Consider the following 15,699-nt stretch of genomic DNA (forward strand, 5'->3'; position numbering starts at 1 on the left):
GAGGGGAAAAGAGAGATGGATGCTGCCCATCACCGCTGCATCAGTCCTGGTAACATGCCGAGCCTTCCCCGGGGAGCTGCGGCACAGGCAGATTATTGAGCAAAACCCAAGCCCCCCACCACCTTCAGCTACGCCAGGGACTGGTCCTGGTCAAGCCAGGAGCTACGCCATCTAGGTGTCATCAATGACAAATCATCCCCCCGCAATTAACCCTAATGCTGAATTTCTCTCAGGGGTGGGGAAACGTTCCCGTGGGCTGCAAAGCGCAAAAGGACGGAGGGAGCGCCGAGGCTGTACGCGCGGCTGGCCAGGGCCTGGCACAAACGCACCGATGCACGAAGGGGCACCTGAACTTACCCTTGACAATCCTGTACCACACTCTCCCGTTAACGCCTTCGTCCGCGTCCGTGGCTTTCACCTTTGTGAGAAAAATACCGGAAGAAACGTGAATGCCACCGGCCTAGCGCACGCTGGACGCTGGTCTGAGCCCTCGCAAGACCCCGAGCAGTGGGTGGGAGCACCCCTCGGCTGCGACGGTCCACGCGCTTACCGAAGAAGCCGTCCACCCCAGGAAACCCAAGACACGGGTCCCCTCTGGTGTCGCTGAACAACACTGCAGTGCTTTCCCTGCAAACCCAGCCAGCAGCCCACCGGCCGCGGCAGCCGGGAAGCGGGACCTGGCGAGGGACGGCAGGGCCGGGGGCTTCCTCCCCAGCTGGCCCCGAGCCGCTGCACCTCCTCTCCACAGAAACTGCTTCCCACGAAGCATCCAAACCACGCTGGCCGCTTGCGAATCGCCAGGGCGAGGACACAGGGAATGCTTTAGCCTTTATTCTCTGCCTGCTTCCCCCGGCAAGGCATCTTCTGCCTACAAACGTTACCCAGCGGTTTCCTCTCCCCAGGCAGGTGGGGGTTTGCACCCAGCCGGGCACGGCGAAGAGGAGGGGCTGCTGCAAAGGATGGCACGTGCAGCGGGAACAGCAAAGCCATTTACGGGGGCTCGGCTTTAAAAAGCCCAGGGCTGGCTTTCACCCACAGCCCCGCACAACGCTTGCAGGACTCTCAGATGCTCTTCCAAAAGCGCAGTTTTGAGATGCCTTGAACTGCTGTTGTTCCCTTCCACCAAATAAGCCCACGGCAGCAGCAATCTTAGAAAATGCTGACCCTGCACTTGCAAACTATCTGGATTTCCCACCCCATGTGTGCCACACACACGCTGTTTTTCTCCGTCCCAGACCGGCTCACATCTTGCTTACGGCTGGACGCAACCTTGTGCCTTGCTCCGCGTTTCACCACGGACCTGGCACCCTCCTTTCCCAGCAGAGAGCTCTCCCTCTGCACGCTGCCATTGCATCCACACCAGCTCTTCCACCCCCAGCGCTCCCCAAGGCCATTTCTGGGCAGGAGCTGGCCTGTCACCTCTCCTGTGTGATGGATGGGTCCCGCACCAGCAGGCCAGCGATGCCCGGGCAGACCGGCTGCCTTGGCACGGCGAGACCAGCCTGCCGCACGCACTGACTCCCTCCTGGGAAAAGCTGTCCCGTCAGCCAAAACACCGTGCCAGGGCGGCAACGGTGGGAGGGAAGCCTAAGGGACGGGAGACAAATCTTTGCAGCTTTTTGTGCCGTTCCCTGCCCCGCCGTGCCCAGGAAAATACATTTTAAGGCGAGCAGATGGGAGACTTTCAATATGAAGAGCACTGCATGGGAGCAGCAATCCGTACCCCGCAAACACCCCCTTAGCCACCCTTTTCTCAGCTCACCCAAGCATTTGCTGCAGGCAGGTCTGGCACGTAAACCAGGTGAAATGGGTCAGCCCAAGTGTTTGGTTTTTATTAGAAAAAAAAAAAAAAACAAAGTGGTTTGCATTAAACCAACGCATGCTCCTGCTGCTGGGAAGAAGCTCAGCTGCTGCTGGTTCCACCCACCAAGGTCCCAGAGGAGATGGGACACTTTGCCAGACTGTCCCAAAGTTGGGAAAACAATTTAACGTGAGTGCAACTGGTGGGAGAAAAGCTCTTTCTGCTGCAAGTGCAAAGCACCTTGCGTAGCCGAACACCGGTGCCTCCAGCCTGCTTTATCCCCTTAGCAGAGAGGGAGAGGGCTGCAGGCAGAGCCAGCCTTCTGCAAACCACCTTTCAAACACCCCCAGCTACTGGAAAGGGGTCAGAAAAGGAGGAGGAAGCAGGGGGAATAAAAAAAAGCAGGCGGCTTTGCGCAGAGTTGCTGGGAAAAGGGGGAGCAGGCGTGCGGAGGGCAGCTCGCCGCCCCCTCCCTGGCGCGGGGGGCTCAGCCCACGACCGTACCATTCAGCCTTCCGGCAGGGGCAAAGCCTGGAGACACACGTCCCGGGGGGGGGCTCGCCCCCTCGCCCCGGTGGGGCACAGCCCCGGGGCACCGCTGCGCTGGCAAAGCTCGGGAGGGGGCTCGGGAGCCCCTTTGGCTTTGCGTGCTCGGGCCGTCCCCAGCTGGGCTGCCATCTCTCTCCCACCCTCCCTTGCCCTCCAAAAGGGAGGAGGGGGCTGGCAGCCCGCAGAGTGCGGCAGGAGAGGCGGCAAGGCAGGCGTGTGGGAGGCAAAGCCCGGGCTCGGCCGGCCGCTCAGAGGTAGGGACCCCAAACCCCTGCGGCAAACCCACCACCGGCCGCTCAGGCTAAGCCCGAGGGGCGAGCGAGGCGGGCCAGGGACGTGCCGCCGTCCCCAGCTGCAGAGCTGCTGCTCTCGGCCCTGCAGCCGCCCAGGGAAAGGGCTGCACATGGGGTGGGGAGGGGAGATGCCAAGTTTGGGGCGAGTTTGAAGTCAGGCGTCCCTTCCCCGTCGCGTTGCTTTGTCTGTCCTGGTGATGGGAGAGGGGGGGGAAAGTCCTGCGGGTGCGGCGCTGCTGCTTAACAGCAAGGGTGATGGGGTGCAGCATCGCTTACAGCCCTTTGCTTGTGGCACCCAGCCATCCGGGTCGTTAAGCTGGGTGTTTGGTACCCTCCAGCGTTACCCCCTCCTGCAAGCCAGTGGAAAGACTTAGCGCATTGGGAAAAGCTGGGGAGCTCCAGGAAAGCGTCGCTAAGCAAGATGGGGAGGGGAAAGAGAGCTGCTTTTCATCTGAGCTGTATTACAGGCAGAGAAGTGCCTGAAAGCAGCCTTTTCTTTGCAGGAGTTTGAGAAAAGGGAGGGAGAGCATATGGAAAAATTCCTGCCAAACTAGCCAGCTGCGCCGGGCCAGGCAGGCAGCGCCGGGTGCTGGGCAGAGTAATGCACAAGAGGCATTTCTTCTTCCTTTCCACCTTCCTCAGGAGCATTTGGCTTTTTTTGCAGTTTCTCCTCTGTCCCTCCGATCCACAGCTGCCTCGTGCCCAGTGCTGGGTCCCGAGCACTCGTGGGGACGCCTCATGTCAGAGCTGATCGGCCAAGGATAACCCTTCCGGGGGGTTTGTCCAGGCTGGGCAAGCCTCTTGTTAACCCAACCGGGGTGCACAACGTGGGGCTGGGTGGGACAGCGATGCTGGGAAGGGGCGATGCTACTACCAGGGATGCAGGCAGCAGCTTGGCTGGTGTGCGCAACCGGTCCGTTGCCACGCTTCAGGAAAGGCACCGAGCTCCCACCCCGCGGGAGGGGAGCCCTCGTCCCCACGTGTGCTGCGGCCAGGGCACGGGCAGCGCTGATCTTATCACACCCTGACCTTTCTGCTGATAAGACCCCAGTTTTGATTGCTTTTTGCTGAAATTCTGCTCAAATGACCGTAGCTCTGTCTCAGGCAGGAGGTGACGGGGAATCCCCTTTGTCCATGTTAATACTTTGAAAACTTATTTGCCCTATAAAAAAAAAAATCACTGCTCACGTGCACGCTGCAAAGATTTCCCAGATTTTTAGCAGCTCTTTTTCTGGAAGGATTCAGAGATCAGGTGAGGGGTAGCCCGGACCTTCCCTGAACCCGCAGCTCTGCCAGCCAAGCTAGGTGTGAGGAGGGGATGGATGGGAAGCAAGAGGAGGAGAAGGCGGCATGGCTGGAAAACCCTGGGAAAACATCAGTGCGATCCCCCCTGACAGGTTTCTGAGGAACACTGTCAGCTGGATTTAAAATAAAAACCCTACGGCCACCACCAACAGAGCAAAAACCAACCCGAAGAAATTGCCCGTGCCTCCCGGCTCGCTCTTAAGGAACGGTATAAGGTCATCAAGCCAAACCACGTGCGGTCAGTAAATGCCAGAATGAAGGTAGCCGTGGAAACCTCGATTCCGGCTGCCTTTGGTGTGCGCAGTAAGCAGCAGCCCTGCCTGCTGGTTTTCATGCCCGGGCAGCGCACAGGAGCAGCCCGCCCACGGAGCAGGGGGGTCCTTGGGATGGCTGCGGCTGCCAGGGGATGCTCTGCTCCCAAACCTGGAGGGGAAGGAGCTGAGCCAGGCAAGGAGAGGCTGCACGATCAAGAAATGCTTTAGCCGAGCTAAGGTGCGCTCTGATGCCGACCCATCTATTTTTGCATTTCCCATCTTCTGAGCGCAGACCTGGCTCTGACCCGTGGAAGCGGCTGCATCTCCCCAGAACCTCCGAGCTCTGACCGGGCCGATGCAGTCCTTGCTCTGAGGCTGCCAGCATCACAGCTTTAAATGCTCGAGCCCAGGCGATGCAAAGTATTCCAGAAATAAATCACATCTCCCAAGTGCCTCAAACCCGGCACCCAACTCTAGTGGAAACCTCTGACCTTCTTCCCTCTGTATCCCAGCTCATTGCCCGCAAGGGGAAGAGCACAGATCCTCCGGGATGAGGCAGGGTCCTGGCAAACCAGAGCTGGGAGCACACAGAGTATGGTGCGGCACAGACAACCCGAGCTTGAGGACTCCTTAACCTCCGAGCCCTGCAGCTCTCACGGCGTTTGCTTAAGGTTGTTTCCTCCTGCCTAATTTGGCCGGTGAGCAACGCTTGTATCTTCTGATGCAGCATCTCACTTTCCACCGGGCTCGTCTCCGCCGGGGCATCTCATAGTTTCCAATCAGCGATGAAAGACGTTTCGCTGATGTCTTCTCTCCCCTTTTTTGAATATTTTACCGGTGAATGGCTGGCTGCTGCCTACACAAACCTGCCTGCCTTTGGGGTGGTGGCTGCAAGAGCAGACCCAGAGGCCCTGGCAGTCCCTGCAGCCCTGCCTTTTCCCCCTTAAACTCTTAATTTTAAATTGGCTCAATCCAAATCCATACTTGCCAGGAGGTTGCCTGGCCACGGACCAATCTAACAGCTCTCCATCGCTCTTCTGACTCCCAAATCTCTGGAGGGAGGTCAGTGTAATGAAGCTTTACCTCCAGCATACAGGCTTAGAGCACGAAGGGCCAAGCCAAGCTGTCGTGTCGCAGAGGGCTGGCACAGCAATATTTCCCCAGCCCTCGTCTCCGAACTGGGGACCTGCCGACTCCAGGGCCGGGAACGGGTGCGCGGGAACATGATGGGTGCAAACTGCTCTGGGGATGTGAGTTGGGGGTGGATCTGACCCGGTGGGGAAAGGAAAGGATAGTCACCGTCAGGTGTTTGGTGAGAGTTCTTACTAATGAGGCTTTGGGAAGCTGGTTTGCATCACTGCTTGCAGATCCGGCTGAGAAACCTGCGGCGTGTCTGAACCTGAAACCAGGTCAGCAAAGCGCCTAACCCGAGTGGATTTTCAGCACAGGCAGGGCGAGGGCGTTAGAACCGGCCCCTGCAAAAACAACAACGAGAAAGGCAACGCTAGAGCAGTACTGCAGCTCCATGGGGAGTTACCTGGCCAGAGCATCAGCCAATTACCCATTTTCTTTAGGGGAGAGGGAATAATCAAAAATCCCCAAATGACAGTCAATTCAGCAAAACCACATTTCCGGGGGATAGAGAAGAACCAAACCCCAGCAGCCTCGGGGGAGGATTTTGGGCTTTTTCTCTAGTGTGCAGTTATACATCGCTTCCAGAAAAGCTTCACGCAACGTGAGTGTGTGTTCCCTACCGGCGTCATCAGCGGGGCCGTGGTACTGCGTGTTCGTGGTACCGCCTGCGCTAGATTTCTTTGCCAGGTGGTTTAGCACTTCAATTCAGGGCAGCGCTTTGCAGATATGACTCCTACCTCTGTGCTTTGCCTGCTGACAAAGCAGACAGACTCCTGTCACCCTGTGATACAGAAAACATGGCCAGGAGGACCTTGGACTTCAAGGCAAGCCAAAAATCCATCAGGTTGGACAGAGGGTGGCTGCCTGTCCAGCTTCTAGGTGGTAATCACCCGTGTTGCTTCTCTGTGTCACCTAGCACACTGCAGGGAAGATGAGCACGGAGGATGCTGGCAACGGGACCTCTCCCACCCCACCTCTCCTCGGGCTTCTGGTTTCAACCACCGAGCTGATCCCATCCATTACTGCATCCCCCGAGAAAGCAGACCCGCTGCCTGTCATCATCGCTCTCGTCTGCATCTTCCTCATCCTGGCGACCTTCCTCATCTTTGTCACGCTCTGCAAGCCGGTGGCGCTGGACCAGTCCCGCTCTGGGTCCCGCGAGTGCATGCCCCATCACCCGGCGGATGCCAGCGAGCCCCAGCTGAGGCTCTGGAAGCGTCTGGGCTCCCTGCGATGCTCCATCAACACCTTCAGGAGGAGTCGGCCAGTGTCCCAGAGCCACCTCGCCTGCCCCAGGAGCTCCCCCACCAGCCAGGACTGGGACATCATGGAATCCACCAAAATGTGAGCCTGCTCTGCGGGAACTAACTCACCCCGCACCGCTATTCTTTCCCAAGCTTTTGGTTCAGGCTGAGTTCCCTCCTCCAGCAGCCCCTGGGACCCCGGGCATCCCGGCAGAGCCCCTTTAAGCAGCTCATTCCCAGGCAGCAGCTCTGCGAGGCGACAGGACATTTTGCTATTTCAGATTCCCAAATGCTTTCCAGGTTACTGTTTCCTGGCAGGAAAAGCGGAGGCATCTGAACTACACCCACACGCAGCTATCACCGGGCAGTCCAAAAAAATATTGCTGCTTCATTTCTTTTGGAAAACATAGTGCAAGTTGTGAGGCACCTGAACAAACAGCCTGGGCGAGAGCAGAGCAACCTGGCTGCCTAACAAATATCTCCTTGAAGAGAGGCATCCCGGGGCAAACGTGCTCCACAAAAAGCAATCCTCAGCTGAGATTGTCCCCCACGATGTGCTCCGGAGCATGTGGAGGAAGGCTCGTGCCACCCTGCTCCCCTTCCTCACCACGCAGCAAGCCGTGGGTTGCTGCGGTTGATGCTCGGAAGGATGCACGCTACAGCTGTCTGCTGGAAACCTGCTTCAATAAACGAGCAGCGGGAGCAGGTAAACACGCCTATAAATACATTAAAGGGGTCTTTTGAGGCTCGCAGGCACTGCCAGCTTGGAAAGCCACCACGCAAGGCTGAGCCGTTCATTTCTGCTGGGAAAGGGTACAACAGCCAGCAGGTACTCTGAAGTGCTTCAAGGAATCATCGGAAAAAATGGTTTAATGGTTCCAGGTCTGCAGCTCACACTACCTGCAGCCATCGAGTTCACCCCTTTGGGTGAAGTCTCCGTGCCCAGCGAGCACCACACCCCAGCTCTCTGGGTTTCACGCGGTTCCTGACCCTCGCGGGGCGCAGCTCTGCCTGGGACGTTCCTGTTCTCCTCCCGGTTTGGGCTGCCTGGCTTTCGGACCGCCTGGCTTTTGGACCTGCAGCCGTTCAGCTGCTTGCGTGGCTCCTAAATGTGCTACGTAAGTTGGGTTGAAATGAGGAGCAGAACGGCGCTGAGCCCCTGGCTGTTTAAAGCCAGCTCAATCTGCTGATCAGGGCTGGAGCGGAGGATGCAGAGGGCTGGACGGGGGCTAATGAGGACAGCAGCTGCAAGAAGGGGATGGGGAAACCTTCAAAAACTTCCCCCAGATAACGCCCCTCCTTTGCCACAGACTGCCAAGGGCATCCCTCTCTTTTGGGACCTGTGCTCTAAGAAAAGGGACTTGGATGTCAGACTTGGGTTTCCTCCGTTCACAATCTTTCGATTTGCAAAACCGGCTCAGTTTTGGGAGTCTCCTCTCTGCCTGCACACCTCCACCCCCGGGTGCAGGGATCGCAGGCAGACGCCTGACCCCAGAGACAGGCGCGGTGCTACGAGCATCACATACGTGGTGCCGCGGGACGACAGGTGACGAGGAGCTGCAGGGACCGCGCTTGGGGACCGGCCGCCGCGAGCACGGCTCCCAGCAAATCTTTGTTGCAAGAAGCGAAAGGCTTCTTTCTTCTCTCCCGGTGACTCACCCTGCCCGTGAGAGCCAGGGACAAAGCTGCCCCTTTCCCCGTGCTGGGAGAGGTATTCAAGGCAGGAGGAGCCTTCCCAGGGCCCTCTGCAAAGAGCCTTTGGTGCCCGCTCCAGAAGAGCCCTGGGTTTGAAGGGATGCTGGAAGCCCTCGGAGGCTGCGTGAATGCCCGCATTCATTTGGTGCTCACTGAGCCATTCAGCTCTGCCCACCGCTCCCTCAAAGAGGAACAAAAATGAAAGCAAAGTCCAAACGCTTTTCTCCCCCCGTTTCCCCCCCAGCTCTCAGAGCATCTCTTTGCATGCACTCTTCTCCCTCCCCCTTGAGATCTCCGCTCTCAGCCCCTTCTCTGCTGGGAGGAGAGAGAACGTGGGGATGCAGGCGGGCAAGGGAGCCTCGCCAACACAGGGCTTGGGTTTTCTCCTCTCGCCCCCTGCAGAAATGGGGTGAATTCCTTATTTTTCCCTTGCGTTTTGCTGTCTCCTCCCTGGTGCTCACAGCCTGCGTTAGGCAAAGGAGCAGGGGAGCAGAAAAGCAAGAACATATCTTGAGTTGGCCTGGGGGAACAGACCACCCATGGGGAGACAAAACGTCCTCTCTGGGCTTCCTGCAGCTCACAGCCACGGTGCCGGGGCTCAGAGAGTGGGGGACCCCCTTCGCCCACCCAGGGACCCCGGTGGAAGAAAGCCACCTGCCTGCACTATGCTGCTGGCGGCCGGGATGTCCTCGGGGACGCTGACTTCGTAGCTGCTCTGAAGGAAGATGGGTCGGTTGTCATTGACATCCAGGACCGTCACGTACACGGTGGCAGTCCCAGTGCGTCGGTTCCCCGTGGGGCCATTGTCTGTACGGGAGAGAAAGGCGAGGGGAGGTTCGGTCACCTCCATCTCCTCCTTGCACAGGTGGTGCTCAGCCTTCTGCTGCTGCTAACAACAGGACCAACACTTCTAAACAAATCCTCTGTCTTTTCCGCAGCTTCCAAATCCCACACTGAACCACGAGGCTTTTTTCTGCCTATCCTGAAAGAAAAAGGAAAAGCCAAACCACCCCCAAGCTCTGCCATGGAGCCACTGCCCGGCGAGGCTGGAAGCGCAACCGCTCATTGAAGAGGGTTTGCAGTGCCAGAGACAAAGAGGGTGATGTACGCTGGAAGGGACCCTGGAGGTCAGGGATGTGGGAGATGAAGACGGGCAGGGGTCTGATGAGTTTTCTGTAGACCCAGCTCAGCTCGCAGCCAAAGAGCACCGGGACCGGTTGATGTTCGGTAGATAAGGACGTGGCAACACGGCGCTTGGTTTTGCCATGGACGAGGCAACAGGGAGCACAGGTTGGATTTGTTTTTCCCAACACGCCTGATGCAAGCGAGCACTAAACCCACCCAGGTGGGATCTGGGGACCGGGAAAACGCAGGCAGTCCGATACCCATCCGAGGGGCAGAACGGTCCCTTTACCGCTCGGGATCTCATCCTGCGTGCCCAGCCGGTGCAGCATCCCCACTGCAGAGCCCGTGGCACCTGCAGTGCCGTGCCCCTGAGATTTCTGACCAGGCCACTTATTCCTCCTTTCAAAAAGGACATCCGAGTCTTCTGTAAACAGGCACATCATTATAAAGCTCTAGGGATGACGGCCAAGACGCGTTTGGCACGCGGGCCCTCTGCCTCTGCCAGGTGGCTCTGGATTAATCGGCAGCCACTGAGCCAAGGGCTGGCATGGCGTTCGGGGAACGATGCTCTGGTGCTGGCATTGCTGGGCGGAGGTCTGCCCCGAACTGCACGGAGCCTCTCGGGAACGGGGGGTCTTGCCTTCCCCGGGGAAAAGGGGAAGTCCCAGGGCTGGAGAAGCCCGAGGGGTTAATTTACTGCCTGCAAAAGTCACGGTGGAAACGGGACATATTAACGCACATGGGTTGTGAAATGCTAACACCAAACACAGGCTCTGGTTTACGGAGCACCTCAAAGGTTGTTGTCTCTCTGTTGCGTCTCCAAGGCAGCTCGGCACATGCACGGCCACCCCACGTGGCTGCGTGGCAACAGTCCCACGGGAACAGCGGAAAATCCTTACCGATGGCCTCCAGGATCAGTGTGTACGATGCCACGGTCTCCCTGTCCAGACTCACGACTGTCCTGACCACTCCATCCCTGAAGCCGACGCTGAATTTACCATCCTGGTTCCCACCTGCAGCAAAGGACAAGGACCAGGTTACCCGTTGTCGGGACGCAGGGAGCAGAGCCCACGCTGCAGGGGATGCTGCAGCCTGGGCACGGGGTCAGCCTGCCCGTGGAAATCATCACAAGCTCTCAGCATGGTTTTGAGCGAGGCAAGCGTAGGGCGGGCTCGTAGCTCCTCCGAGGCAAAGCTTCTCTGCAGCAAAAGCGGGCAGAGCACCTTCTCTCCGCCACCCCAAATGCCGTGCCTGCCTCACGGTGCGGGCAGGGAGTGATGGTTATAGGAAAAGCTGAATCATATAAACGCCGGATCATTTCCTGAACGCTTCGGAAGCAAACTGGGGTCACTTTGCATGTGGCCTGCGGTACCTGTGGGACAACACACACCTTTTTTCTTGTGGTGGAGGCCGGAGGGGCTGAGAGAGGAAACACAGGGCTGCTATTGTGAGAAAAATGACTCTTCAGTGACATTTCTATTTTTGCCCTCTTCCTGAGGGCTAAAAGCTGCATGTGCAGTTTGCAAGTCAAAGCGCAGCCAGGGGGTTCCCCGGCCTCCCGCTGCAGGTGCTGCGGCTGCGGCGCGAGCCAGGCACTGCCTGGGCAGCATCGCTGCCCGCCTGCTCCCTGCCTGCCCAAACCCACCTCCACGCCGGGCTACGAGATGCCCTAAAACTCCAGAGGGGCTTCCAGCCCTAAAGGCACGTTACGCAAATGCCGCCCTGGCTGCGTTAAAGCCATCCTCATGCTTTGCCTGGCCGCATCCCAGCAGCGAGAGAGGGCAGGGGATGCTCCGGCGCAAGTGTTCGCCCCCGGGCAGGACAAGGAGTAGCGGCGGAGTGGTCAGCAAGGCGGGGAGCCAAGCGGGGCTGTTCGGCAGAGGGCGATACCACACAAGGTTTGGAGGGGCTGGAAAAGGCGGCGGTCATGTGCAGAACACCCCGGCCAAGGTCTGGGGCAGCCTCTTCCTTTGCACAGTCGGAGCTCCCCTCGTGCAGCATTTCGCAAGGGGTTCATACCTGTGATGAAGTAGCTGAGCTCAGCATTCAGCCCAATGTCAGCATCCGTGCAGTTGAGCCGGACCACTTTAAAATCCCGGGCCACGTTTTCGGGCAGCGACACGTTGTAGATGGATGGGAAGAAGGTGGGGTTCTCATCGTTCACATCCAGAACTGAAAGGGGGAGCAGAGCTGAGTGTCCCCTCAGGGCCGCCCCTCCTGCAGATGCCAGGCTGATGTCCAGCGGGCTCCCAAAATCATCTGCCTGCTGCTCTGAGCATCCCAGGGAATGCTCTGCCTGCTGTTCCCTGCCACCTGTGTGGTGGGGGTACCTCCGGACCAGCTGTAAGGACCAGTCCCCACCGCTGCAGACTGTGTTTGGTTGCCTCCGATACATACAGATCACACCCCGTATGCAAAGAAACCCTACATAACAGTGCAAACACAGATTCCTTTCCATCCCCATTTGGAGGAAAATCGGGGGCTTAAATATAAACTCAGTATTTCCTGGCATATGGCAGAGGGCTCTGGGGTTACAGGACCAGAAACTTTTTCCAAAGCCAGGCCTGAGAAGAAGCCCGGGTCAGTTTATTGCCAGATGATGCTTATCCTCAGCTTATCCTCAGCACCAGGCTCGTGTGAAGCCACTAAACAGAAACGCATCGAATTAAAGACAGACCACACAGTAAGGGTCTCAGCGTGTCTCCTACACAAACCACATCTCCCCCCTGGTGACGTGTCCTTGTGACCCCTGTTTTTGGGACCGGAGGGGGTTCTGTGGCTGGGAAGGGTTTGGAAGGGGTATCGGCACACCCACCTTTGACGGTCAGGGTGCTGGTAGAGCTCTTGGAGGGCACGCCGGCGTCGCTGGCCACCACCCGCAGGTAGTACTCAGCGATCCTCTCCCTGTCCAGCACGGCGGTGGAGGTGACGAGCCCGCTGGTGCTGTTGATGAGGAAATCCATGCGGGGCATCCCCACCTGCATGCGGTATGTCACCTGCCCGTTCGGACCCTCGTCCAGGTCGATGGCCACTACCTGGCGGGGAAAGCGGAGGGAAGGGGTGAGCATGGGGGACCCCGCTTATCTCCTGACGATGAAAATCACAGTACGTAAGCTCTGAGCATTTCTTTGCCCCCAGGGATGCTGGGCTGAACCAAAGGGGTCTCAGAGCATCCCCCCATGCTGGGAGCGAGCGCATGGGGTGGGATGCCACAACCTCTTCTGCATCCCCCCCCAAAGTTGTGTTGCTAGAAGATGGAGAGCACGGAGAGCACGGAGAATCGCCAGCCTGCTTCGCAGAAGCGATAGCAGCAGCAGCAGCTCCTCCCCGGGCACGGCAGCAATGGGGCACGCTCACCTGGAAGACGGAGGAGCCCATGGGAAGGCCCTCGGCAATCTCGGCGGCGAAGGGCAGGTTTTGGAAAGTGGGGTCGTTGTCGTTCAGGTCCAGCAGGTTGACGAAAACCGTGGCGCTGCTGGTAGCTCGCAGGGGCGGCCTCCCGCCTGAGGAAGCCACGAACAGGGTTTCAGGGTTAACACCTCCAGCCATTTCCAGCCCTTTCCCCCAAAAGAAGCCCTCGCTCCCTATGCAGACGGTCATGCAGGATGGGGCTGCCCCATCGCGGCATTAACCTGTCTGATCGGACTAATGGCGTAGTCCCCTGGCAGGGAAAAACCTCTCCCTGGCAGCAGGCATGCAAGGCAGACCGACAGCTACCCGTGCATGCAGCTAAAAACCAAGAGTAACACCAATCTGTCCTTATCCCTGGCAGCCCGGATAGGACGATGGCTTTAGCGCGGTGCAGAGGCGATGCAAAAATAGACAGGGGCAGAGTTAAGGCTATACGTGCCCGCTGGCTCCCAGAAACCAGCTGGATAATGGGAAATTATCTTTATCTCCCTCTCTGGTTTTTTTTTTTCCTCTTAAAAAGTTTCCCTGAGATGTTATTTCCAGAGAAAAAGACGTTTCGCGACTTGACCAGCTCTTTTCCCCGCTAGGCTCAATTGGCTTTCCTAGAGACTGATGGAGCCAGGCTGAGAAGAGGGGGAGTTTCTGCCTCCCGGGCTCGTTTGTCAGGGCTGCTACAGAAGTGACTGCGCTCGCATGTTGAGGGTTTCAGGTTTGGTTTAGCAGCAGGTTTTAACCTCCTCTCATCCTTTTAAACCCCAAAACATATTTTGCACTTCTGCTCAAAACAAGAGAAAAAAAAATAAAGGAGCTTTATCGTAAAGGAAAAATCAAGGTGAGAAAAGTTCAGCTCGAAAACCATCGGGGAGGGGAAGCGGAGGAAGAGGAGGGCAACGCTCACACAACCTGAGCCCCAGCGATTTCCAGCTACAGCACAACAGGACAGACCGCCGTGGCAAAGAGGAGCGGGACGGAAGCGGGGCTTACAGTCGGTGACCGACACCACGATCCTCCGCATGAGCTGAGCCTCCTGGGCGTTGGGGTTCTCGCGGTCCAGCAGCACGCCGGTGGTGCGGATCTTGCCTGTGGTGCCGTTGAGGCTGTAGAACTTGTTGGGGGGTCGGATGCTGTACACCACCGTGCCGTTCTCCCCCAGGTCCGGGTCGACGGCCACCACCTGCCACGGAGAAACGGCAAAAATTAAAGCAGAGTGACGGGAATTAACTCCCACCGTGCGTCCCCGTGTAGAATCGCCGGCGTCTAACAACGAGGCTGAGCTCCCATGACAGGCTTCCCCACCCCAGCAGCAGCAAGAAGTTCTCCTTCCCCCACACCGCCGTATATTTTCACGATACTTGCAGGGATTTTGTACCCTTGAGACCTCTATTGCGGTGTTAAATCTCACCGAAATTGGCCTGCGAGCCTGGGAGGTAATGGCATGGCAAGAGAGACACGGGCGTGCAGCAAATGGGCTTTTCTCTTTTTAAATAAAACCAGCTAGAAAACAAGCGCCTTTCAGAAAAATAAAATAAATGGGACAAAGAGACGCGCTGAGGAACTTGCGCTGCCACATTGGAAATGCTGGAAATAATTCACTGGTGAGTTCTCCTCCGTGCCAGACATTTTGTGCTTTATTGTTCTCCCTGTGACATTTTTAATTACAGGGGACATTTACATTAAAAAAAAAAAAAAAACGAAACCAAACCCCAACTTCATTGCACTCATAACTTCCCCGACCCCCGCTGCTTGTCTCGCAGCTGAATTTACATCGTATCGGTGACACAATAATTATTTTCCCAGCAACTAATTGGGATGTCAAAGGCAAGACAACTTCAAGCAGGCGCCGAGCAGAAAACCGCCGTGCTTTGGTTGGGGCTGCGCTGCCAGACCTTTCTTCCCCCCCAAAAAACTCCTTTTCTTTCGCAGCCTTCCCCCTTATATGATTTCTGTGGATTCTCTTCACTTTTCCCTCATTTATTTTCCGTTTCGTGCCCGTCATTTTTTCTCCCGGCGTGATGGAGTGTAAGCCTCCCTCTCTCTTTCTCTTTTATTTCACCAGAGGGACTTGAAAGGCTGTAAATCAATGTCTTTCCGAGAGGTCCTTGAAGGAGGTCGCAGGCGAAGCTAAGAAAAGGAGAATTTGGCTAAAACCCACACAATTTGGGGAGAAAAAAAATAAAAAGTCCTGGCAGAAGAGAGGAGAAACACCTGGGACGGGCGGCAGTAACCTTTTAGATGGAGTTCTGCAAGGTGGCGCTTGGCTGGAGGTGACACCGGTTTGGAGGTGACTCCCTGCTCCAGCCGAGCCGGGTGAAAGGAAGAGGCTTTTAGCACGACGGCCGCCTTCCCTCGCACGTACCGTGGTGACGTCCGAGTTAGGGGGGGTCATTTCCACCAAGTTGATGAAGTACGGCTCATCCTTCCACGTGGGATAGTTGTCGTTGATGTCCAGCAGCGTGATGTTCACCTGCGAGAGAACGAGCAAGCCACGCTGCGGCAGGCGGTACGGGTTCCCGGGGCAGCGCGGCGTGTCTCCCTGGATGTACAGCGGCACCGGGTACCCGATGCACGTTCATCCTCCGGAGGGGAAAACCCGCAGAAAAATGACCTCCTGCACCTTCACAACCCATCTGTGGCGTATCTGCTCTCGGTTTGGCTCACGTGTGCTTAATACCCCGCGGTTAAAGGAACCGCAGGGGCACGAGGTGTGTTACCCTGGTGGGGGTGGGGGGGGATGCAAATCGGTACGGAAAGAAAAAAACCTGAGTGACTGGTAAAAAGCAAGACAAAAAAGGAATAAATGAGAAATCGGGAGAGCGTAAGGGACCAGGAGGTGAGAGGTGCAAAGACAAGAGAGCACGGGAGAGGACGGTGCCCTGAAGCGTCACCTA

At 57.3% G+C, this 15,699-nt stretch overlaps 2 protein-coding genes across 6 annotated transcripts in view; one reads left to right on the plus strand and one right to left on the minus strand.

The window, feature by feature from the left end:
• CDH23 (cadherin related 23) overlaps positions 1 to 15,699 on the minus strand; it is a 207,333-nt gene that overhangs the window by 41,066 nt on the left and 150,568 nt on the right. For 4 of the 5 annotated variants that reach the window (XR_008577914.1, XM_054832459.1, XM_054832455.1 and 1 more), the window contains exons 21-28: positions 15,168 to 15,275; positions 13,796 to 13,985; positions 12,758 to 12,903; positions 12,216 to 12,435; positions 11,420 to 11,572; positions 10,300 to 10,413; positions 8,934 to 9,082; positions 358 to 418 (exon numbers count right to left, since the gene is read on the minus strand). Coding sequence is in view for 4 of the 5 variants with exons in the window: in XM_054832459.1 (XP_054688434.1) it covers positions 358 to 418; positions 8,934 to 9,082; positions 10,300 to 10,413; positions 11,420 to 11,572; positions 12,216 to 12,435; positions 12,758 to 12,903; positions 13,796 to 13,985; positions 15,168 to 15,275 (1,141 nt within the window). In the remaining variant the exon portion in view is untranslated. The other variant, XM_054832458.1, reaches the window with a different exon arrangement.
• Positions 2,558 to 12,083, plus strand: C7H10orf105 (chromosome 7 C10orf105 homolog). Its single transcript, XM_054832466.1, has 3 exons — positions 2,558 to 2,604; positions 6,253 to 7,698; positions 9,214 to 12,083. The coding sequence occupies exon 2, from the start codon at positions 6,268 to 6,270 to the stop codon at positions 6,682 to 6,684; it is 417 nt and encodes a 138-aa protein (XP_054688441.1). The 5' UTR covers positions 2,558 to 2,604; positions 6,253 to 6,267; the 3' UTR covers positions 6,685 to 7,698; positions 9,214 to 12,083.

The sequence above is a fragment of the Grus americana genome, chromosome 7 (genome assembly GCF_028858705.1).
Source record: "Grus americana isolate bGruAme1 chromosome 7, bGruAme1.mat, whole genome shotgun sequence".
Taxonomy (NCBI): domain Eukaryota; kingdom Metazoa; phylum Chordata; class Aves; order Gruiformes; family Gruidae; genus Grus; species Grus americana.

Excerpts from the sequence above, each read along its gene's own strand:
- C7H10orf105 (XM_054832466.1), top strand. The coding sequence starts at position 6,268 with ATGAGCACGGAGGATGCTGGCAACGGGACCTCTCCCACCCCACCTCTC.